Source organism: Macaca mulatta, chromosome 7 (genome assembly GCF_049350105.2).
Source record: "Macaca mulatta isolate MMU2019108-1 chromosome 7, T2T-MMU8v2.0, whole genome shotgun sequence".
NCBI lineage: Eukaryota > Metazoa > Chordata > Mammalia > Primates > Cercopithecidae > Macaca > Macaca mulatta.
The window spans coordinates 112185005-112210695 of record NC_133412.1 but is presented as its reverse complement, the minus strand read 5'-3'; the positions used below and the strand labels follow the sequence as shown (position 1 = coordinate 112210695).

At 43.1% G+C, this 25691-nt stretch overlaps 1 protein-coding gene across 1 annotated transcript in view; it reads left to right on the top strand.

Moving 5' to 3' along the window:
• Positions 1-25691, top strand: part of SEC23A (SEC23 homolog A, COPII coat complex component) — an 81030-nt gene that overhangs the window by 3035 nt on the left and 52304 nt on the right. Inside the window, 6 exon segments of the mRNA NM_001261363.1 lie at positions 4874-5115; positions 7556-7613; positions 8138-8224; positions 9048-9284; positions 22582-22661; positions 23694-23838. Coding sequence (NP_001248292.1) covers positions 4895-5115; positions 7556-7613; positions 8138-8224; positions 9048-9284; positions 22582-22661; positions 23694-23838 — 828 coding nt within the window. The 5' untranslated portion in view covers positions 4874-4894.

Genomic DNA, 25691 nt, shown 5'->3' with positions numbered 1-25691 from the left:
TTTAGCAAGCAAATTGATCTTAGAGCAGGGAGATTGAGAGGAAAAAATGTGAAGAAGAGAAGGGGAGCTGTGCCCAAATTTCACTAAGGTGATACTTAGTATGTCTTAAGAAGTAAGGATGTAGAGATACAATCCAGCCTGTTAACCAGTTGAAAGTTAAACCTGGCTATTATCTGTGTGTGAATGTCTTCCTGCTGAGACTCCTGGAACCTTTCGTAGTGTGGTTTCCTCATGGTCCTAAGGCAGTTGTTTTCAGAACCCCTAACTTAAACATTATTGAGTATCCAAAGAGAAAAAAAAAAAAGGCTAAACAGAGGACAGGTGGGTTTTCACATCTGTTTCTGCAGTTCATTGTGATACATTGTTTTGGTTGAATTGTATGAAGGATTAATTAAGAAATTAAAAGGTTAAGGCTGGGCGCGGTGGCTCACGCCTGTAATCCCAGCACTTTGGGAGGCTGACACGGGCGGATCACAAGGTCAGGAGATCGAGACCATCCTGGCTAACATGGTGGAACCCCGTCTCTACTACAAAATACAAAAAACTAGCCGGGCGAGGTGGCGGGCGCCTGTAGTCCCAGCTACTCGGGAGGCTGAGGCAGGAGAATGGCGTAAACCCGGGAGGCGGAGCTTGCAGTGGTCTGAGATCCGGCCACTGCACTCCAGCCTGGGCAACAGAGTGAGACTCCGTCTCAAAAACAAAACAAACAAACAAACAAAAACAAAAAAAATTAGCTGGGCGTGATGGCGGGTGCCTGTAGTACCAGCTACTTGGGAGGCTGAGGCAGGAGAATGGCGTGAACCCAGGAGGCGGAGCTTGCAGTGAGCCGAGATTGCGCCACTACACTCCAGTCTGGGTGACAGAGCGAGACTCCGTCTCAAGAAAAAAAAAAAAAAAAAGGTTAATTGCAGTGTGGAATCTGAAAGCTTAGGAGTGAACTTTTTGAACTTTGTTACCTTCAAACTCATTGGCCTACTCTGCACTTTAAATGGATCATCTACTCTTGCATGATATTTTAGCATCACAAACTGACCGTTTGGAAGATGTTGCTTCACTGAGTAATGTATATCTTCTAAATGTTAATACATTTCGTTATATAGTATCAAACAAATTAGATTAATACCAACACTGAGCTCATCAGAAAAATCTTTACATATTAGGAACTTGTCAAGCTTATGGTAGCAGGCACAAGTTTTAAAACAATTTAATGACGGGGAGCGGTAGGGCCAGCACTTTGGGAGGCCGAGGCAGGCAGATCACGAGGTCAGATGATGGAGACTATCCCAGCCAACATGGTGAAACCCCGTCTCTATTGAAAATACAAAAAATTAGCTGGTTGTGGTGGCACGCGCCTGTAGTCCCAGCTACTCGGGAGGCTGAGGCAGGGGAATTGCTTCAACCTGGGAGGCAGAGGCAGAGGTTGCAGGGAGCTGAGATTGCCCCACCGCACTCCATCCTGGCAACAGAGTGAGACTCCGTTTCAAAAAAAAAAAAAAAAAAAACCCAAAAATTTAATATTTGCTTGAAAGCTCAAATTTTTATCATTGGCAAAATATACTATCAGTTGTTTTATATAAAGTGATAGGTTTACTTCATACATTTTTGAGAAAATATCTGTATAATACGTAAGTACTAGCCTTGAGAGAATTGAGAAAATAGTCATTCAAAACACTTTTTGTTTTGTGTTTTAGCTATTTTAATGCCTTTTGCAGATGTGTTTTAGATGCATTTTATTATTTTGTTATGACACATTAGAATTTTTATTTTTTCTTAACTACACTAGATTTCTTATGACTTATTTTGTCAAATGTAGTCATCCCTGTTCTGATTTCATTTTATTTTATTAATTTTTTTTTTTTATTTGAGAAGGAGTCTCACTTTGTCGCCCAGGCTAGAGCACGATCTCTGCTCATTGCAACTTCCACCTCCTGGGTTCAAGTGATTCTCCTGCCTTAGCCTCCTGAGTAGCTGGTATTATAGGTACCCACCGCCAGCTCAGCTAATTTTTGTATTTTTAGTAGAGATGGGGTTTCACCATGTTGGCCAGGCTGGTCTTGAACTGCTACCTCAAGCGATCCGCCGGCCTCAGCCTCCCAAAGTGCTAGGATTACAGGTGTGAGCCACTGTGCCTGGCCTTAAAATTTTTTATTTTTAATTTTTGTGAGTACATAGTAGGTGTATACATGCATCTTAAATTATAGGAGCAATTAAGTAGTAAACACAATTTTATTTGCCTTACGTTGTGTATAATAAATGTGGAAGAGGTTTGCATAGTCTTAGAACTTATATTCACATCAGTACTGTGGAAGCTGTTGCTAAAAACTGGATTTCTAATTCCCCCCTCACCTCCACATCCTGGTTGTTTTTTCTTTATTGCCACCTGTGTTACAGTGGGGTTTGACATCTTCTAACTCTCCTCAGAATACCCCACGCCTTTGTTTTATCATTATCTTTCAACACTTTTCCTTGAAAGCTCATACCACCCTTCTCAAAGCTGTCTTCTATATTTACCTTCAAAATAGTTTTTTTTTTTTTGAGATGGAGTCTTGCTGTGTCGCCCAAGCTGGAGTGCAGTGGTGTGATCTTGGCTCACCGCAACCTCTTCCTTCCCAGTTCAAGCGATTCTCCTCCTCAGCCTCCTGAGTAGCTGGGATTACAGGTGCATGCCACCGTGCCCAGCTAATTTTTTTTTTGTATTTTTAGTAGAGACCGGGTTTTGCCATGTTGACCAGGCTGGTCTTGAACTCTTGATCTCATGTGATCCAACCACCTCAGCGCTGGGATTACAGGCTTGAGCCACTGCGCCCGGCCCAAAATAGTCTTTTCTAAACAAGTTTAGTCTTGGGATTTCTCTTTACCCTTTATGTGCCTTTGAAAAATCCACAATCTTTTTTGATTAGCGTAAGATTTTCTAGCTGTCTCCAAGATTCTGGCACGATTGGAGGAAATACAGTGTTTTCTTTAATTTTTGTTTTCTTGTTTAAAGAAGAGAAAGTTCTTAACTGCTTGGAATGCTTAGATTTGTTAAGCTTCAATTTCTATCATTTGTTTTATCAAAATTTATTTGAAAGATTTTCTAAAATTAAAATTGTTATATCTAGCTTTTTCCCCCTAAATAATATCTCTTCTTTCTTCACTTAAATTTTAGAATCAGTTTCTCGTCCCACTATTGTTCTTAGCAACTTTAAACATCCATGTTGGGTTTTCCAGGCACCCTAGGTTCACAGTTCACTTCTTTCAACTTGACCTCCTTCATGTCTGCTACATAACACTTGAATGTCTTTTGTCATCCCACACCTTTAAATTCTTCAGCTTCCTTCCATGACTAACCACTGTTGCAGTTTGAGAGCATGATATAGAGCTGTTGCCTATGTAGGAAAGCTGGCATCCTATCTAGGCATTTAGACAGTAAAAATGGAGCTGTCTTTTGATACTGGACCCTTCCCAGAGTGCATCCTCTTCCCCTGGTTAGTAAACTTAAATTATTATACTGAAATTTTGTATCTCAAATTGGAGTTTAAAATGCTGTCATAATTTGGAATGTTCAAAATATTCTGAAGTAAGTTTCTGCAGAGGAGTCTAAATGATATATAATTGGGGGAATTGGGGGAACAGCACTTACCAAGCATTTTATTTATTGTGTCACAAATAGTCTGTACTTGCACAATAAGAAAATTACCTGTCCAAAGCAGAAGTGCCCAGTTTTAGGAAAATCTTTTTGTTATATACTTTTTTTTTTAATGTTATCTATTCTGTAGAGGTATCTCCTGCTTGTTTTTTTGTTTTGTTTTTTTCTGTTTTTTTTATTTTTTTTGAGACAGAGTCTCACTCTGTCACCCAGGCTGGAGTGCAGTGGCGCGATCTCGGCTCACTGCAAGCTCTGCCTTCCGGGTTCACGCCATTCTCCTCCCTCAGCCTCCTGAGTAGCTGGGACTACAGGCACCCGTCACCATGCCCGGCTAATATTTTTGTATTTTTAGTAGAGATGGGGTTTCACCGTGTTAGCCAGGATGGTCTCGATCTCCTGACCTCGTGATCCACCTGCCTCGGCCTCCCAAAGTGCTGTGATTACAGGTGTGAGCCGCCACACCCGGCCTTTGTTATATACTATTAAACATTCTCTTCTATAAAGTTTAGTGGAAACTTGTTATTTTTTAGATAGAAACCGTGTGAGTTTTAGAACTTTATAATTTTGAAATCTGTTTATATGAATTCATGTAACTTTCAAAATTGATATGGAAAACATAGGATCTAGGTTTCCCCCCATTTTTGCATTTCTTTCCTATATACCCTTAAAGAAATAAGACACTATTTTTTGCCATCACCTTTCAGAGTGAATAGGAAAGTGTTAAATACCTCTTATTGGGCCTTATGGACATTGGTCATTGGGTAGAGCCATTAATTATTTTGTTACGAGTTGCTTGCTAATTTTTTTCCAAGATAAATATTTTCATTTTGTCCTGATTTATTTTTTTTTTTTTTGAGATGGAGTTTTGCTTTTGTTGCCCAGGCTGGAGTGCAATGGCACGATCTCGGCTCACCACAAACTCTGCCTCCAGGATTCAAGAGATTCTCCTGCCTCAGCCTCCAGAGTAGCTGGGATTACAGGCATACGCCACCATGCCTGGCTAATTTTGTATTTTTAGTAGAGATGGGGTTTCTTCTTGTTGGTCATGCTGGTCTCCAACTCCCGACCTCAGGTGATCCACCCGTCTCGGCCTCCCAAAGTGCTGGGATTACAAGTGTGAGCCACCGTGCCCAGCCAGTCCTGATTTCTAATGTGTTAATATTGCTGAATAGGGGGAAAACATACTTACTTTGAAACTTCTTAAGAGGATCCTGGATTTTAAAATATTTTAAAATTTCGATACAGAAATAAGAATCAAACTCCACAATGACAACCTATTTGGAATTCATTCAACAAAATGAAGAACGAGATGGAGTCCGATTTAGTTGGAATGTTTGGCCATCAAGTCGACTGGAAGCTACAAGAATGGTTGTTCCTGTGGCAGCCCTGTTTACACCACTGAAAGAGAGACCTGACTTACCACCTATTCAATATGAGCCTGTTCTGTGTAGTAGGACCACTTGCCGTGCAGTTTTGAATCCTTTATGGTAAGTAAAATATATAGAGAAACTAATGTGGCAATGAGATTTTAAAATGCAGGGTTTTTTTTTTTTTTTTGCATATTTTTATAAAAATCCCTTTGTTTTTGTTCATAGTAATTTTTTCAAATTAGGACAGTCAGAAAAATCCAGAGAGCTGTAAAATTTTGGGATCATTCTAGTTGTAGTGAGTTGATAATATAAAGAGACCAAATGTAAGAGTGTCACTATAAAAACTGTTAGATCCCATCAGTGTCTTCTGAATAGTAGTGCTGGTTATGTATCAACCCATCTTGTGTTATTAGATAAGTCATAATTGGCTGGGCATGGTATCTCATGCCTGTAATCCCAGCATTTTGGGAAGCCGAGGTGGTGGATCACCTGAAGTCAGGAGTTTGAGACCAGCCTGACCAATATGGTGGAACCCCGTCTCTACTAAATACAAAACTTAGCTGGGTGTGGTGGCATGTGCCTGTAGTCCCAGCTGTTCAGGAGGCTGAGACAGAGAATTGCTTGAACCTGAGAGGTGGAGGTTGCAGTGAGCTGAGATCATGCCTCTGCACTCCAGCATGGGCGACAGAGTGAGACTCCGCCTCAAAAAAAAAAAAAAAGTGTCATGATTGAGTGACATGATGTTCCAAAAATGTTGTGACTTCTGTTGCTTAGGCCAAAGTCTCAGGAATCATCTCTTACTTCTCCTTCCATTCCCTCTCCCCCAGCCAATCCACTAGCAAATCTGGGTGATCTACCTTAGAACGTTACAGATTCTGTCTCTTACAGCCTCTTATTCCATCTCTGGTAGTATACCCTGCTTCAAGATACCACCATCTTTTTTCCTGGGCAATTTCAATATCCTCCTACCTGCTCTCCCTGTTTCTATTCTTGTCTTTCAGCAGTCTGTTCTCCATCCAGAAGCTAGAGTTTTATGAATGAAAATCTGATTATTAAAATCTTCCAGAAGTAGCTTCTTATTTTTGGAATGAGAAATCCAAACCACTTATCAAGATCTGTAAAGCCTTGTATGATCTAGCCTCTGTATATATTTCTGCCTTCATCTGGTATTATCCATTTTCCTTATTGTTATCTACATAATACCTTAACCCTGTTACCCTCTTTCTGATTCTTGAACATACCAAACTTATTCCTGCCTCGACACTGGTATAGTAGCTGTGCATTCTGCCCGGATTCTTCTGTTTCCAGATTTTCTTGTGATTGGTTCCTTTTCATTCTGGTCATACTTTAGTTGTCTATTTAAGAAGGCTGTTTTTTAAAGCAACCCTCTTAAACACATTCTTACATTCTGCTTTGTTTTGTTTAATCTGTTATTACTATGTAAAAGTATTTTCGGCTGGGCAGAGTAGCTCACGCCTGTAATCCCAGTGCTTTGGGAGGCCATGGTGGGAGGATTGCCTGGGCAGCAAAGCAAGACCCCATTTCTACAGGGGAAAAAAAAGAAAATATATGTGTGTGTGTGTGTGTGTGTGTGTATTTTTTTTTTTAATGTATATATGCTGGGTGTGGTGGTATGTGCCTGTAGTCCTAGCTACTTGGGAGGCTGAAGATGGGAGAAACACTTGAGCCAGGAGTTCAATGCTGCAGGGAGCTATGATTCTACCATTGTACTGCAGCCTGGGCAATAGAACGAGACCCTGTCTCAAAAAAAAAAAAAACAAACGTATTTTCTTGTTTGTGCATCTGCTTGTCTTTTGTCTGTCTGTCTTTTCTAGAATGTAAACTCCATGAGAGCAGTTCTCTTTTTCTTGTATCACCAGCACCTAAAATAATGGTTGGTACTTATTAGGCATTCAGTAAATATATTTTTGACCTGAATATATGTTTTTTAGGTCTGAGTGTAGATGTTACTTAAGTCACTTGAAGAAAAAAAATAGGATTATTTTAATTTTATTGATATTGCTGTATATGTGTGTGTATATATATTTTTGAGATGGTTTCACTCTGTTACTTAGACTGGAGTGCAGTGTTGTGATTCTGGTTCACTGTATCTTTGACCACCTGGGCTCAGATGATCCTCCCACCTAAGCCCCCTGAGTAGCTAGGACTACAGTCATGCGCCACCATGCCTGGATGATTGTATTTTTTGTAAAGATGGGGTTTCACCATATTGCCCAAGCTGGTCTTGAACTCTTGGACTCAAGCCATCTGCCTCCTCAGCCTCCCAAAGTGCTGAGATTACAGGTGCGAGCTACTGCACCCAGTGAATATTTACTGTATGTTAAAAGTTATATTCACCATTTAGGTAAACTTGTATATGTTAAAAGTATGAATTAGATATTGGTAGTGTCTAAAACTATATGGCTTTTAAGAGTTACTTTTACTTTCAATTTGAATATGTTCATGTTTTAGGAAGAAATTAATTTTATTGAAATTTGGATTTTTGTAAAATTGAACTGAAATATGAACTGATGTATCTTTTCTTTTTTTAAAACAGTCAAGTGGATTATCGAGCAAAACTTTGGGCTTGCAACTTTTGTTACCAAAGGAATCAGGTAAGAAAACATCCATTGCATGCCAGGTGTGTTGGCTCACGCCTGTAATCCCAGCACTTTGGGAGGCCAAGGCAGGTGGATCACGAGGTCAGGAGATCGAGACCCTCCTGGCTAACACAGTGAAACCCTGTCTCTACTAAAAATACAAAAAAAGTTTGCCAGGCTTGGTGGCAGGCGCCTATAGTCCCAGCTACTAGGGAGGCTGAGGCAGGAGAATGGCGTGAACCTGGGAGGCGGAGCTTGCAGTGAGCCGAGATCGTGCCACTGCACTCCAGTGTGGGTGACAGAGCAAGACTCCGTCTCAAAAAAAAACATAAAACATCCATTGCAGATGTTAATGCCAAAATATTAGTCATGTAGAAAAACGCATATTTAAAAAAAGATAAAAATAATTATTTCTCATTTAATGAAAATGCCTTTTTAAAAATAATTAAATGATCAGGAAATGCTTTCAGTTTAAAATTTTATTAATCTTTCTAGCTTATAATTTGTTAAACATTTTTGTTTTTTTTTTCTATTTGTAGTTTCCACCTAGTTATGCTGGTATATCTGAACTGAATCAGCCTGCTGAACTTTTACCTCAGTTTTCTAGCATTGAATATGTAGTTCTGGTAAGAACATAAGAACAAATATTTAAGAAAGTTTTAAAATTTATACTGAAATAATTGTTAAATTGTGATAATTTGGAAGCAATCATGCTTAATTCTCACATTGATTCGATGGAACATTTCAAAGGTAAACCGTTGAGGTCAGTTTGAGCAGGGTAATTCCTATATTGTAGTTCTTTGATGGGTGGCTAAGATACTGGGTAGGGTGGTGTGATTTACTATACTGAGTAGATCAGTAAACAATAAAGTATCAATCTTGCTTTGTAGTTGGAAATTCAGTTAACAAATACTTAGTCAATATGATGCTGGAGTTGGCTAATGTATCCCCCAGGTCTAATTAATGAAAATAATCTTGCATTGATCCTTCTTAGGGAAATCATTTTTATTCTCTTTCTGAATACCTAATATAGTTGTTTGCATGTTTAAGTGTGGAAGTAATATATTTTATGAATGTTTTAGAGAAAACAGTTATGATTCACTTGGACCATTTAATAATTTGTCCAGCCTGGCTGGTTTCTAGTTCTCTGAAAATTCAAGTCAGGTTTACTAATTATTTTATAAGAGTCAAATGAAACCTTATGCATGAGTTAAATAAAATGGAAAGTGAAAGTCCCCTCTGTGTAACTATACCTAATGTTCTTCTTACTTTTTCACCTGATAATATGTCTTAGATCTCTCTCCATGACAGTAGAAATAACCTATTTCATTTCTGAAATGGCTTTACTAAGATACTTTTGTTTCTGTTATTCAATTAATTCCCTGTTGACTGTCTTGTATATTGTGCTTTAAACTATATATTTTTTCTTTTTGGTGAATTTTTTAAAAGCGTGGTCCTCAGATGCCTTTGATATTCCTCTATGTGGTTGATACTTGCATGGAAGATGAAGATTTACAAGCCCTGAAAGAATCCATGCAGATGTCATTAAGTCTTTTACCACCTACAGCTTTGGTTGGACTTATTACTTTTGGGAGAATGGTTCAGGTTCATGAACTTGGATGTGAAGGCATTTCAAAAAGCTATGTCTTCAGAGGAACAAAAGATTTGTCAGCCAAACAACTGCAGGTAAACAAGAAGAATGGTAGTTTTCACCTATCTGAACATTACTCTATTGATGTTTATAAATGCTTTCTGTATGTTTCTAGGACAAACTTTTATTATGAAAAACTAATATAATGGTATTATAACAAAGGCTTTAAATTCAGTGCTGGCCTCAGTATTCTTTTCACGTACCTTAAATTGTTATACAGATTAAAGACCCTTCACTTTTAACTGTATCTTTAAAATTTAAAGTCAAACCAAAGGTCTTTTACTAGAGATTTGAAGGGCTTATGAAGAGTCATGCTGAAGGCTAAGAAGAGCAACCGTAGAACATTAGCTTGTTTCTTTTTTTTTTTCTTAAGAGTTCAGCTTTTTTATTGAACATGTTATAAAAGAGTTAGTCAAAAAGACCAAAGTCGGCTGGGTGCAGTGGCTCACGCCTGTAATCCCAGCACTTTGGGAGGCCGAGGCGGGCAGATCACAAGGTCAGGAGATGGAGACCATCCTGGCTAACACGGTGAAACCCCGTGGCTACTAAAAATACAAAAAAATTAGCCGGGCGTGGTGGCGGGTGCCTGTAGTCCCAGCTGCTCAGGAGGCTGAGGCAGGAGAATGGCGTGAACCCGGGAGGCGGAGCTTGCAGTGAGCCGAGATCACGCCACTGCACTCCTGCCTGGGGAACAGAGCGAGACTCCGTCTCCAAAAAAAAAAAAGACCTAAGTCCATGTCATCATCATACTCCTCAGGTTCTTCTTTCTTTCTTTCCACTTTCTTTTCCTCAGCTGGGGCAGCAGTGGTGGTGGGGGCAGGACCTCCTGCTGGTGCAGGACCAACTGTTGGAGCAGGTCCACCAGCCCCTACATTGCAGATGAAGCTCCTGATGTTGACATTGGCCAGTCCTTTGCAAACAAGCCAGGCCAGAAAGGTTCAACATTTATATCAGCTGCTTTAACAAGGGCATTGATCTAATCCACTGTGATGGTCACCTCATTGTCATGCAGAATGAGGTCCAATTAGATGCAGAAGAACTTGAGATGGAGGCCATGGTGTGGGCGAGTGCAGGGCTGGTGCTGCCCGACACAATGCTAGTCACCTGATGAAGTGAGGGCCTCACCCCAGTTCCTCATAAGAACTGATCACCTTGGTGGCTGCTGAGGAGAGAGCTTTTGCTTCTTAATGTTTCACTTAGGAACTAAATACTTTTAGTATGTTTGGCGAGGGGAGTTATTTTGAGACTGGACAATTTTTAGTTTATGAACTATGGTTGCATATGTATTTTAGTGGTTTTTATCACTGGGACAAATAGAAACTTTCTCTTCCAAGGCAAAGGAGTTATGTGTAGCATGCTAGGATCATCTGCTCGGCTGAACATCTTTTTTTCTGCCCAGAGATTTTGATAGTCCGTAAGAGAGTAATAAGCGAATGTCTATTTGTATTGGGAGATGGTTGGTATATATACCTTATATATATAATATTGTTATGCCCAGACCGTTTATTCCCCGAAGAAGACCACCAGAGTCCAGAGTCAAAGCTAAGCAGCAAGGATCTTTATTACAGATTCGAACCTGGAACTCTCCCTCGCTCGTGAAACGAGACGGGCAGGAGAGCTCCCCCACTCAGCTCCGAACAATGTTATATAGTCTAAGAAAAGTGGGCATAGAGTTATTATACAAATCAGATATATGATTGGCTAGTGTTTGAACAAGGCGATTTGGCTAACTATGATTGGTTCCTGCCATTTCTGATATTTTGGTTCAAACTTTGAGGCAGGAGAGCAGGTTTATGGCAGCAAGAGTTTATCTTACTTAAACACGTCTTGTGACCTTGCCTCAGAACTTACAAAATCTCTGGTATGTGCAAAACAAAATCTCTGGTACGTGCAGAAAACCAGGTACTCACAGAACTTACGAAATCTCTGGTATGTGCAAAGATTAGAGAGCAGAACAAGGGTGTAGCGGGTGGGGGGCGGGTACACATCTATCTTTGTGTCCTTTCATTTCTCCCTTCTCATAAGTAACTGGATGTCCAATCTTGGAGTTCCAGAGTCTTATAATATAGCCTCACTTTCTGGATGCAGGAGAGGCTGGTGATGGCTACGGAGGACCATTAGTTGGATGGTATCAAACCTTTCTCTGACAAATTGTAAAATTTTATTTACCACACAGGGGCCTATAGTGAATAGAAGTAGTAAAGACATTAGGGGGCCTAAAAGGGGTGCCAGAAGGGAAAACATTGAAGAGCTCCACCAATTGTTAGCGGCTGTAGTGAATTGTTGCTTTTTCATTTCTAAGCTTAGTTCGTGTAGGCGTTGGACTCTTTCCTCAACTAACCCTGACTCATTTATATAGAAACAGCATTCTTCTTTGAGGAACATACAGGTACCTCCTTTCTCAGCCGTGAGTAAGTCTAAGGCTCTGCGGTTTTGAAGGGTGACCTGTGCTAGGGAGGTGAGCTGCCGCTGAAGGGAGGCTAGGGAATAGGCGGAGTCTTCCATAGCAACAGAGAATTGTTGTAACAGCTTGTCGTTTTCTATCATGGAGTGTTGTAGGGCCCCTCCTGCTAACCCCGCTGCGACGACAGAGGTGGTTAAGGATATTCCGGCAATTAGTGGTAGAAAAACTGCTCGTCTATGTCGCGCAGTTTTAGTTGGGGCGGTCCCTGCCCAGCCTATGAACTCTGCCGGGGTTAGCAGTGTCAGTCGGGGAACTAGGGTAACAGGGATACACAACTGTCCGTCAGAGATGCTTTTGGACAGAGTTTTTAACAGAGTCATATTACACCAGAAGAACACACCAGGGGGAGCATATATGGGACTATTAGGGTATGTAGCCGATTGGTTACAGAGGCTGTTGCTAAATGCCGAATAACAATAGGGGTATTTCTCTTGGTATGGGTCACGGTACAGGGCCACATTGGGTATCGTGACTATCGATGAGTTAAAACCTGTATAGTTTGTGGGAGGGGAAGATAGAGGAACAGCCGTTAATGGTGGTCTTCCTAGGGTTGCACACATAAAGCAAGAGGACAGGTCGCCTAAACCAGTGAGGTTGGCGAATGCTAGCCCTTCCCGTAATAGAGTTAGCCAGGAGAAGGGCTGCAAGTCTTGTGATAGCTTGGTTTCTTGCCTGTGGATTTGTGTGTGGATTAAGGGTTGAATCTGGACTAGACTTCTCCACAGATATAAATGGCTACTGGGCCAGGTACTAGTTGATGAGTAATATACTCCCCCATGTTGTGGGGTTGTCCACCGAGAGTCCCATGGGTCTCTAATTATCCAAGTGTAAGTGACGGGAGACTCAGTTTTGTAAAAATACCACTCTTGTCGTTCTCTCCAGTATCGGACAGAGTGCGTCTTACAGTAGCTATATGGGCAACCTGCACTCTGGTGCCACCAATAATTTTTTTTTTTTTTTGAGACGGAGTCTTGCTGTGTCGCCCAGGCTGGAGTGTAGTGGCCGGATCTCAGCTCACTGCAAGCTCCGCCTCCTGGGTTTTTACGCCATTCTCCTGCCTCAGCCTCCCGAGTAGCTGGGACTACAGGCGCCCACCACCTCGCCCGGCTAGTTTTTTGTATTTTTTAGTAGAGACGGGGTTTCACCGTGTTAGCCAGGATGGTCTCGAACTCCTGACGTCGTGATCTGCCCGTCTCGGCCTCCCGAAGTGCTGGGATTACAGGCTTGAGCCACCGCGCCCGGCCAATAATTTTTACAATTATATTCAGTTTGATCATATTCAAAACAGATCATGGGTATTGCTGGTTGGGCAATCTGGAACCTAGTGAAATTGAGGTAAACTATAGTATTACACCCTGAGGGGGGGCAGTCTGCGCTAGCTAGCAGTTTACCCGCTCGGGGGGTTTCCCCGGGGTGAGTTTTGTTCTCATAGAGCCAGAACCTCCAGACATAGGGATTAGATGGCGCAGCAGTGAGGAGAGTCAGATGCATAAGGCATAAAAGCATAGGTAAGCTAGACATGGTTACGGCTATGGGGATGACGGCGCAGGGTTAGCTTTAAGGGATTGTTCTTAGCTTTGTCTATAGTCCATGTAACCGGTGCTCCAGACGGCTCGAGAAGGTCGGATGTTGGGTCCACTGGTTTGACGTGTGTGTAGTGGATCCACGAAGCGATGCCTTCTACTTTGAGAGCGGTGGGAGTAGTCAGGAGTACTTGCAGTGGTCCTTTCCACCTGGGTTGAAGAGTTTCTTGCCGGTGGCGCTTGACTAGGACCCAGTCTCCCGGCTGGAACGGATGAGGCGTCGGCGGAGGTCCTGCCTCGTACAGTTCTCGTAGTCTGGGCCAAATTTCCTGGTGAATTTTCTGTAAGGCTTGTAAGGAGAACAGGAGCTCAGAGACATTTTCAGTTTCAGGTTTGAGTAAGTCATCTTTTAGACTGGGGACCAGGGGTGGGGGTCTGCCATACATGATTTCATATGGTGTGAGGCCTAGTCTGTAAGGGGTATTTCGGGCCCGGAACAGAGCGTAGGGGAGAAGTACTACCCAATTAGCGCCAGTCTCCATGGTCAATTTAGTTAAGGTCTCCTTCAGAGTCCGATTCATCCTTTCTACCTGTCCTGAGCTTTGGGGCCTATAAGCACAATGTAATTTCCAATTTGCCCCCAGAATGGAAGCCAAATCCTGACTTACCTTAGCAACGAAGGCTGGTCCATTGTCTGACCCTATTTGGACGGGAAAGCCATACCTGGGGAGGATTTCTTCCAAAATTTTCTTTGCTACAACCTGAGCAGTTTCTCTCTTAGTTGGGAACACTTCTGTCTATCCTGAAAAAGTATCTACAAAGACAAGTAAGTACTGATACCCATATTTTCCAGGCTTTATCTCAGTAAAGTCTATTTCCCAATAGATACAGGCCTAGTTCCTCTACACCTAATTCCTGCGGTGGTCTGGGTTTGGGGGCAAGCGTTGTTTAGTTGGCAGGCTTTGCAATTTGTTGTGACATCGCTGGCCAGTTCAGCTATGCGCCTGATTCTAAACTTGGCGTGCCGGATTAAGTCCATCATTCGCCGGGCACCCAGGTGGATTGTCCGGTGGATGTGTTCCAACACCTGCTGTCCTAATTTTTCTGGTAGGATGGTTTGGTCATTTATATCAGTCCACCACCCATTTTTAACCTGTTTTAGGGGAAGCATGTTCATCCATTCGCGATCCTGTTCGGTATAGTCGGGAAAACATGGCAAATTTCGCGGGCCAGGATCGGGGAGCTGGAGCGCGAGGAGCTGACTGGGAGCTTTTGCTATGCTCCTTGCGGTTTGGTCGGCTAAGAAGTTGCCTCGAGCAATTGGCGTAGTTGGTTTCTGATGCCCAGGGCAATGTACGATAGCCAATTTCTTTGGTTTCCACAAAGCAGTTAATAGAGCTAGGATCTCTTGCTTGTTTTTTATTTCTTTGCCTTCGGCTGTTAATAGTCCCCTTTCTGTGTAGATGGCCCCATGTATGTGCGCAGTAGCGAAAGCATAGCGGCTATCCGTGTATACTGTTAGTTTTTTCTCTGCCCCTAGGGTGAGGGCCTGTGTAAGGGCTATCAGTTCGGCTCTTTGGGCCGATGTCCCTGGAGGCAAGGGTTCCGCCCAGATTACCTCAGTCTCTGACGTTACAGCCGCTCCTGCATACCGCTGGCCTTGGTGGACGTAGCTGCTGCCATCAGTGAACCAGGTGAGTTCTGTGTCGGGGAGCGGACGATCTTGCAGGTCCTCCCGCACCCCATGCACCTGAGCCAGTATCTCAGTGCACTCATGGGACGGGGCGTCCAAGTCTGGATTTGGCAGCAGTGAAGCAGGGTTTAAAGAGGTTGGGGGCAGAAAAGTTATTCTGAGGGGGTTTAACAGCAGTCCTTGATAGTGGGTGAGCCGGGCGTTACTCATCCATCGGTCCGGCGGCTGCCGGAGGAAGCCTTCAATGGCATGCGGGGTTATAACGCGCAACTCTTGCCCCATGATAAGTTTATCAGCGTCTCGGACCATTAGGGCGGTCGCCGCGATTATCCGGAGGCAGGGTGGCCAGCCAGCAGCCACTGAATCTAATTTTTTTGACAAATAGGCAACTGGCCTCTGCCAGGGGCCTAGGTACTGTGTTAACACGGCTTTTGCAACACCCTTACTTTCATCCACGTATAAGTGGAAGGGCTTGGAGACATCAGGGAGCCCCAGCGCGGGGGCTGACAACAAGGCAGTTGTGATTTGCTGAAAGGCCAGCTCAGCCTCTTCCGTCCAATTGAAGGGCTGCCGTTCCTTTGTTGCCTGGTATAGGGGCTTGGCTAACTCAGCAAATCCGGGTATCCATAACCTACAGAACCCTGCCGACCCCAGGAATTCTCTCACTTGCCGTGTTGGCTGGGGTCTAGGGATGCGTAGGACTGTTTCCTTTCGGGCTTTGGTTAGCCAGCGTTGCCCCCCTTTTAATAGGTACCCCAGATAAGTTACCTCCGACTTGCAGATCTGAGCCTTTGTTGCTGAGGCTCGGTAGCCTAGCTCCCCCAGAGTCTTCAGGAGGTCCTCAGTTCCTTGAACACAAGTTTCCGGGGACCTGGCCGCTATTAAGAGATCATCAACATATTGCAAAAGAGTTATTTCAGGGTGTTGCCGCCGGTACTCACCCAGATCTTCATGAAGGGCTTCATCGAACAGTGTTGGCGAGTTCTTGAACCCTTGTGGCAGTCTGGTCCATGTTAGCTGACCGTTGATGCCCCTCTCAGGATCCGTCCTTTGAAATGCAAAGAGTTCTTGACTTTTGGGAGCCAGAGGAAGGCTGAAGAAAGCGTCTTTTAGATCAAGAACGGTATACCACTGTTTTTTGGGATGTAAGGCACTCAGAAGGGTGTATGGATTGGGCACAGTGGGATGTATGTCCATGACCCTTTTATTAACTTCTCTTAAATCCTGTACCGGCCTGTAGTCCGTACTGTTGGGTTTACGAACAGGTAACAGTGGAGTATTCCAGGATGAGTGGCAAGCCCGTAGGACTCCCTGGTCTAGGAGTCGGCGGATATGGGGCGTAATTCCTTCTCTTGCCTCCAGGGGCATAGGATATTGCCGAACCCGAACCGGGTCTGTCCCTGGCTTAACTTCCACAAATATGGCAGGTTGATGTTTAGCTAGCCCCAAGCCCCCAGTTTCTGCCCACGCTTCAGGGAAACGCTGGAACCAAGAGTCAATTCCCTGATCAGGGGGCTTTTGCTCTTGATGGAGTCGGTACTCATCTTCTAAGGTAACAGTCAGGATAGATATTGGCCTGTTTTGGGAATCAGTTATCTTGGGCCCTTCTGGCTCAAAGTGGATTGGGGCCCCCATCTTTGTCAGCAAGTCCCTCCCTAGTAGAGGGCAGGGGCTCTCTGGGATGACTAGGAAGGAATGGGAGACTTTTCCCGTTCCTAAGTCTACAGTCCTCTGGGTTGTCCAGGGGTATTTTTTGATGCCTGTGGCCCCGTGCACCCAGGATGTTTTCTTAGATATTTTTCCAATTGGTTTGGTTAGGACTGAGCGTTCCGCCCCAGTATCGACCAAGAAGTGAACTGGGGACCCCTCCACTTGCAAAGTTACCCTGGGTTCGGGGAGGGGGTCCGAACCCCGTCCTCCCTAGTCAGAGTCCTGGGTAACGAGTACGGAGGTAGGGTTAGCTGGTCTCCGTTTCTTTGGGCAGTCTTTAATCCAGTGGCCACGTTCCTTGCAATAAGCACACTGATCTTTTTCTAATCCTTGCCTAGGGCCTTGCTTTTTCTGCTTTCTGTTTTGGCCATTTCCTGCCTGGGGGAAAGCTGCTACTAAGACTTTGGTCATTTCTTTGGTTGCCTTGAACTGTTTTTCTTCTGGAGTATCCCTATTATTATAAACTCGCTGGGCCATCTGAAGGAGGTCCTGAATCTGCTTTCCCTCTAAACCTTCTAATTTCTGGAGTTTTCTTTTAATATCTGGTGTTGCCTGGTTTACAAAGGACATTACTACCGCTGCCTGATTTTCCGGTGCTTCCGGGTCCATAGGGGTAAACTGTCTGAAGGCTTCCATTAATCTCTCTAAATACACAGCGGGGCTTTCTGTCTTACCTTGTAACACAGAATATACTTTAGCCAAATTGGTGGGCTTGCGAGCTGCAGCCCGGAGACCCACCATTAGAGTCTGGCGATAAATGAGCAGTCGTCCCCTACCTTCTGCCGTGTTGTAGTCCCATCTGGGCCGGGTCAAAGGGAAAGCCGCATTAATGAGGTCAGGATTTGCAGTTGGCTGGCCGTCATCTCCTGGAACCAGTTTTCTGGCCTCAACTTGGATTCTTTCCCGCTCCTCCGTTGTGAACAGGATTCGGAGGAGCTGTTGACAGTCATCCCAGGTCGGCTGGTGAGTAAACATGACACTGTCTAACAACGAGCTTAGATCTTTGGGATTATCTGAGAACCGAGCATTTTGGGACTTCCAATTGTATAAATCACTGGTGGAAAAAGGCCAATACATGAGACGGGAGAGCCCGGTATCATCGAGCGATCCTATTTCTCTGAGAGGCAGGGCTACAGTGGAGTCAGGGAGTCGGGAAGCTTGGTCCCGCTGTACGCGGCCTCGTGTTCGGCCGGCCGGCCCCCCCAGGTTACTTTCGCTCTCGGCTGCTTCCGCTTCTCGGTTTCCCTCTACGGAAGCACCACCCTGGGGGACTGGGTCCTGCGGGATAAGGTGCGGATATGGTGGGGGAAATGTGGGTTCTAACGTTAGGGGGTCCTGGCTGTCCGGTAGCACAGGGGCCGAGGGAGCAGAGGGAGTCTTTTGTCTTGTAGGTCGCGTTACTAGGACTTTGCAGGGATCAGGGATGAATGGAGTTATCCAGGGTGGTGGGTTTTCCACAAGATCCTGCCACACTAGAATATAAGGAATTTGATCAGGATGTCCTGACTGCCCTGGCAGGAAAATCTTAGTTTTTACCTTAGTAATAATAGAGAGACAGAAAGTTCCTTCGGAGGGCCACCCTACGCCGAAAGAGGGCCACTCCGAACGGCAGAAAGTAACTAGCTTTCCCTTCTTTAGTTCTACGCTTAAGTTACGCCCCCGAGCCTTCACATCCTTAAAATTGGTAACAAGGAGTGAGAGCGGCGTGCTCTGGTTGTTGCCCATCTTTGGACTGCTCCGACAAAGAGAAGGGGGGACGAAAATGAGTGTGAAGCAGAGGGGAGTATCCGACAGGTCCGGTCCTGGAAGGGGAAGAAAAGGTTTTATGTTTCGTTTTGGGCTTACACTTAACACTTAACAATAACGGACAGACAGTAATAACGATGAGCATTCGCGAGTGCGTGTCGGACTTCCGACCTGAGTCAGACGGGGCAACCAAGGATGGAGGCCCCCAGATGGGCACTGGGGAACGTCTCCCACCAGTCCCGAGTGGCTGTCTTCTAGCGCGTCCGCCAAGACCGTGCCACTTACAGAACAGACCAATACAGATTACAGATTATGGATTTCGCGAAATTTCAGGGAGACAGACAGAGACAAAGACAGAGACAGTGACAAAGCCGGCTTACCTACAGATTAAGATCCGTTGACTTGGGGGTCTGGTGGGCTTGGGGGAAATCCCGGACGAGCCCCCATTTGTTATGCCCAGACCATTTATTCCCCGAAGAAGACCACCAGAGTCCAGAGTCAAAGCTAAGCAGCAAGGATCTTTATTACAGGTTCGAACCTGGAACTCTCCCTCGCTCGTGAAACGAGACGGGCAGGAGAGCTCCCCCACTCAGCTCCGAACAATGTTATATAGTCTAAGAAAAGTGGGCATAGAGTTATTATACAAATCAGATATATGATTGGCTAGTGTTTGAACAAGGCGATTTGGCTAACTATGATTGGTTCCTGCCATTTCTGATATTTTGGTTCAAACTTTGAGGCAGGAGAGCAGGTTTATGGCAGCAAGAGTTTATCTTACTTAAACACGTCTTGTGACCTTGCCTCAGAACTTACAAAATCTCTGGTATGTGCAAAACAAAATCTCTGGTACGTGCAGAAAACCAGGTACTCACAGAACTTACGAAATCTCTGGTATGTGCAAAGATTAGAGAGCAGAACAAGGGTGTAGCGGGTGGGGGGCGGGTACACATCTATCTTTGTGTCCTTTCAATATAAGATTGTTCATGTAGGTACTTTGAAAAACCTTTCTAAGTAATTCTGGTGCAACTCCTAGTTGAGAACAGTTACCCTAGAAAATGATAGATAAGCCTGGCATAAAGTTGACAGATGTAAAATCAGACTTCAGAGGCTTCCAGGTAGACCAAAATGAAGAAGGAAGGAAGAGATTTTTGAAGGTGAGTCTAATTTGAAACTTGGCAGACTGAGGTAGTGGTGCTACACAGTTAACTTAGAGAACATAGTAAGGGAATTTGCAGGCTTAAATGGGGGAGGATAATGAGTAATAAATGTGTTAGTCAATGAATAGTGAATAAGATTTGAGAAGGTAGAGAAAGTTGAAGTTCTTTTTTTTTTGAGATAGAGTCTCGCTCTGTCGCCCAGGCTGGGGTGCATGCCACGATCTTGGCTTACTGCACTCTCCGCCTCCCAGGTTCAAGCGATTCTCCTGCCTCAGCCTCTTGAGTAGCTGGGACTACTGGCATCCACTATCATGCCCGGCTAATTTTGGTATTTTTGTAGAGACGTGGTTTCACTATGTTGGCCGCGCTGGTCTTGAACTCCTGACCTCAGTATATCTGCCTTCCTCGGCCTCCCAGCGTGCTGGGACTACAGGTGTGAGCCACCGCGCTCAGCCTGAAGTTTGTTCTTTTAAGAGGTTTGTTGTTGAAAGTAATGAAGGAGGAGATAGCATGGGAATTTGAGAGAGAACCGAGTTAAAGAGATGTACTTTAGGAGGAAGGAGAAAGGAAAGAGACTAAAGAGGGTGAGTGAAAGTAAGAGTGAGATGAGGAAAGTGAGGTTTAGGAAGACATAGTAGGGATTCCTTCAGGAGCACAGGAAGCGGAGAGGAGAATCATGTTTCCATGAGACAGGAGAGAAAGTGAACCAGTTTAAATCTCTGTGCTTTAGTTTTTTTCATTTGTAAAATAGAGATAGTAATAGTATTTACCTTATAGTGTAGTCATGAGAATTAAGTGAATTATACATTTAAGTGTTTGCTACTATTAATGTTATTATTAAATTATGAATTTATTTAGAATGGTTTACTGTTCTGATTGTAGAGTCCCTTTTACTTAAATTACGTAATACATGTGAAGCACGTAAAACATCTTCCTTTTTTCTTTTTTTTTGATGCAGAGTCTTGCTCTGTCATCTAGGCTGGAGTGCAGTGGCATGATCTTGCAGTCTCTGCCTCCTGAGTTCAAGCAATTCTCCTGCCTCAGCCTCCTGAGTAGCTGGGACTACAGGCATATGCCACCACACCTGGCTAATTTTTTTTTCTGTAATTTTGGTAGAGACGAGGTTTTACCGTGTTGGCCAGGATGGTCTTGATCTGCTGACCTCATGATCTGCCTGCCTCAGCCTCCCAAAGTGCAGGGATTATAGGTGTGAGCCACTGTGCCTGACCAATTGTTGTATTTTTTAGTACAGACAAGGTTTCGCCATGTTGGCCAGGTTGGTCTTGAATTCCTGAGCTCAGGTGATCCCCCTGCCTCGGTGTCCCAAAATGCTGGGATTACAGGCGTGAGCCACCGAGGCCAGCCTAGCTTTTTTTAGTTTGTTTGTCTGAGATGGAGTCTCGCTCTGTCACACCGGCTGGAGTGCAGTGGCATGATCTCAGTTCATGGCAACCTCAGCCTCCTGGGTTCGAGAGATTCTCCTGCCTCAGCCTCCCAGATAGCTGGGATTACAGGAGCACACCACCATGCCTGACTAATTTTTGTATTTTTATTAGAGATGGTGCTTCACCATGTTAACCAAGGCTAGTCTTGAACTCCTTGACCTCGTGATTCACCCACCATGACCTCCCAAAGCGCTGGGATTAGGCGTGAACCATCGCGCCTGGCCCTAATTTTTGTAGTTTTAGTAGAGATGGGGTTTCACCATATTGGCCAGACTGGTCTCGAACTCCTGACCTCAGGTGATCCACCCACCTCGGCCTCCCAAAATACTGGGATTACAGGCGTGATTCAGCACGCCTGGCCACATCTTCTTTTTTCAATAGGCAAGCGAATGCCTGCAGACTAATTTTTTTTTTCCTCCACTGAAACATTTTTATTTTCTTTCCCTATCTATCTCGTTGAAAAGAGCCTGGTCTTTGCTCCCCAAATAGTCCTGAATTCAATTTTTAAACTCTTCTAGTTGTATGATCTTGGGTTTATGTCTTTTCTAATTATCTCATCCTTCATAGAAAGAAATAAACAGTACCTATTTTGCCAGGTTATTAGTACTAAATATGAGAATTGTCAGTAGAGTGTAAACCCTTAATAGGGCTTTGTAGAAAAACCTGGATTTAAAATCTTGCTTTGTTACTTACTGGTTGTGTAACTTCAGAAAAATTACTTAGTCTTTTTGATTGTCAGTTTTCTTTTGTAAAGTAGAAATTAAGAAGAAATCTATTTCATTACTGTTTTTTGAGGAAATAGTATATATAAAGGTTTTAGCATAGAATATGGAATATGTTAAGTTCTTAGTAAAGAGTTGTTGTTTCCGCTAACAGTATAGGAAATATTGCAGGATTAGTTCACTAATTTTATCTTTGTACATCTTTAGACTTCGATTTTCTGTTACACAGTTTTATAACTCCAGTACTTCATGACTAAGCATTTCTAGATTCAAGAAAAATTTAGTATAACATTTTCATTTGTCTGGAGAGAAATTGTGCACATACTGAAATTCAAAACAAAGGTGGCAGTTTGGTTATAAATTATGTTAGAAAATGAAGATGTATATATACACAAAGTATGTGAACCTTAAAACTCCCCATGTCATAACACTTATTACTGTTGCAATTTTATATTTATTTATCTGTTGATTTGATTGATTTCTGTTTCTGGATTTTAATTTCCATGAGGGAAGGGACTAGTTAGTTTTTACCATTATATTCCTGCCACATAGCAGGTGCTTATGATACAGTTTGCTGAAAGGGATGAATGAATATAAATTAAGAAGTATGGACATTTAAGTTACACAACAATTTATTTTGACTGTTAATTAGAAATAACGTGTTTCTGAGCTAATATGCTTCCTCTTTGGTTGTATAACACCTTGTACTTTGCTCTCTCATGATGATTATTTTGTGTTATTGTTTTCTTGGAGACCTTGTATTTTTATTTTTGTGTTTCTAATGTCTAGCACTGCATTTTATACATGATAAATAGTTGATTAATCTTTGTAAAAGTAATTAAATGAATATTGTACAAGTAATCTCTTTACAGGAAATGCTGGGGCTCTCTAAAGTACCAGTTACTCAAGCAACACGTGGTCCTCAGGTACAGCAGCCACCTCCTTCCAACAGGTAATAATTAAATATGATGAAGAGAATTTGACCATTTCTGTAGGTATTTTAAACATTCCATACCCTTGAACATAGACATTCAGTGATACTATATTGTTAAATATTTTTAGGAATATAAGTAAATTGTATTAACATGCTTTTTAAAGAACTGAGGCAAAATCATGCCATTAAAATGGTTTGTTTTTTGTTGTAACAATGTAAGGAGTTACTTTAGTTTTGTTATTTTCCTTATTTTTTATTTTGAACTTTGGAAAAAACTTGTTTTTGTGTGGGTTTAGGGCAGCCAAGGTTTTTATTTTTTCTTCTTAGCTTTAGAGGTAGCTTTTTCCTGTAAGGTTTCTGGAGTGCAGTGGCACGATCTTGGCTCACTGCAACTTCCGCCTCCCAGGTTCAAGCAGTTCTCCTGCCTCAGCCTCTCGAGTAGCTGGATTACAGGCATGCACCACCATGCCTGGCTAATTTTTGTTTTTTTAGTGGATACGGACTTTCACCATCTTGATCTCCTGCCCTTGTGATCCTCCTTCCTCGGCCTCCCAAAGTGCTGGGATTACAGTCTTGAGCCACCACGCCCTACTAGCTTTTTCCCCTAAGCTTTTAAATCAGAGGTAGTATTACTAAAATTGAGTTGATGTATTTTCTCATAATTATTTCAGTAACCTAAAACTGACTAGACTAGTAAGTGAAAGATGAAATCCTGAAGTAGTACTTGGTTTGAGTGTTTCGTTTATTGTAGTTGTACTCAAAATGTGGTTTCTGGAGCCGATATCATCAAGTGTCACCTAGGAATGTGTTTGAAATGCAAATTCTTGGGCTCCAGTCCACACCTACTGAAACAAACTCTAGAACTGGGATCTAGCAATATGTGTTAAAATAAGCCCTCCAGCTGGTTCTCATGTACACGAAAGTTTGAGAACCATTGGTCTGCTGTGTGTTCAGAGTATTGTTTTCTATTTTTAGGAAAGTGAAATTTGTTTCTTGAACTCTCACCCATAAACATTTATAAATGACTTTTTATTTAATTTTGTTTCTCAGATTCTTACAACCAGTACAGAAAATAGACATGAATCTCACAGATCTTCTGGGAGAACTCCAGCGAGACCCTTGGCCTGTACCACAGGGAAAGAGACCTTTGCGTTCCTCTGGAGTGGCACTTTCCATAGCTGTAGGATTGCTGGAGGTAGGGAAGATGGTTTTGTTTTGGAATGTAAAGTGTGTGTGTGTGTGTGTGTGTGTGTGTGTGTGTGTAACTGTAAGGATATAGGAAGAACCAAAGTGTTTTTTTCCTCCCTGTTTTCTCACTCAGCATCAACAAAGAATACTTCTGTGGTTTTCCCTCACATACCAACAAAACAGTTCTGCCTTCAATACCAGCTGGGTGTCCTGTAATTCAGTTCAATTCTGACACTGTCTAACTGGAGATAACATCACATCTCACAGATTGAGGGCTCGGTCCCATAAGACTGCCCCCCACTTCAGTGCCAGTCACAAGTAGTAGGTTGTCACCTATACTTCTGACAGACTGGCTGTAAATTGAACACTCTCCTTGGGTTTGATTCATTTGCTAGAATGGCTCACAGAACTCGAGGAAACACTTTATGTTTCTTGGTTTATGATAAAGATATTACATAGAATATAGATGAACAGTCAGATGGACTAGATGCATAGACTGAGGTGTGGGAGAAGGGGTTCCAAATTTCTGTGCCTTCTCTGGGGTACCACCCTCCAAGAACCTCCACATATTCATTTGTCTGGAAGCTCTCCAAACTGTTCTTTTGGGTTTACATGAAGGCTTCACTACATAGGCATGATTGATTACATCACTAGCCATTATCCCCTCTCTCCTGGAGGTTGGGGGTGTGGAACTGAAAGTCTCAACCTTCTAATCATGCTTTAGTCTTTTCCGTGACCAGCCCCCATCTTGAAGCTATGTGGGAGTCATTTTATTAGCATACAGAAGGCCCTCTTGGCTGGGCACCTCATGCCTGTAATCCCAGCACTTTGGGAGGCTGAGGTGGGCAGATCACCTGAGGTCAGGAGTTCGAGACCAGCATGACCAATATGGCAAAACCCCATCTCTACCAAAAATACAAAAATTAGCCAGGCATGGTGGTGGGCATCTGTAATCCTGGCCACTTGGGAGGCTGAAGCAGGGAGAATTGCCTGAACCCAGGAGGTGGAGGTTGCGGGGAGCTGAGATCGTGTCATTGCACTTTAACCTGGGTGACAGAGTGAGACTCTGTCTCAAAAAACAAAAATAAAAAATAAAAGGTAGTCTTATTCTACAGATTCCAAGGCTTTTAGGAGCTGTGTGTCAGGAAAGGAGAGGAAAAAATATATTTCCCAGTATTATAGGAAATGGTATGTACAAAAGAATATTAAGTCAAAAAAAAATCAGTTATAGGACAGTGAGTGTGTGATTTTATCTATGTGAAGTGTTTTCCTACAGTGTATTGTCTTATGTATTGTTTTGCATATATCCTGTACAGACATGATTCTGGAAAGAAGTTCACCCAGATATTAACAGTGGTGCAATAAGTGGAGTTTTAGTAGCATTTGAAAATTTTATACTATACGTATCTTAGTTTTAGAATTACAAAATAGTGACCAGGTGCGGTGGCTCACGCCTGTAATCCCAGCACTTTGGGAGGCTGAGGAGGGCGGATCACGAGGTCAGGAGATCAAGACCATCCTAGCTAACACGGTGAAACCCTGTCTCTACTAAAAATACAAAAAAAAATTAGCCGGGCGTGGTGGCACGTGCCTGTAATCCCAGCTACTCGGGAGACTGAGGCAGGAGAATCGCTTGAACCCGAAAGGTGGAGGTTGCAGTGAGCCGAGATCATGCAGAGACTCCATCTCAAAAACAAAACAAAACAAAATTTTTCTTTAAAATGTTTGTAAAAAAATTTGAAATGCTATCAAATTTATAGAAAAGGTACAAGAAGTATATAAATAATTTTTTTTTTTCTCCAAACTTTGAGATTGTGAACCCCAAATATCTGAGACAATCTCAATTAATTTAGGAAGTTA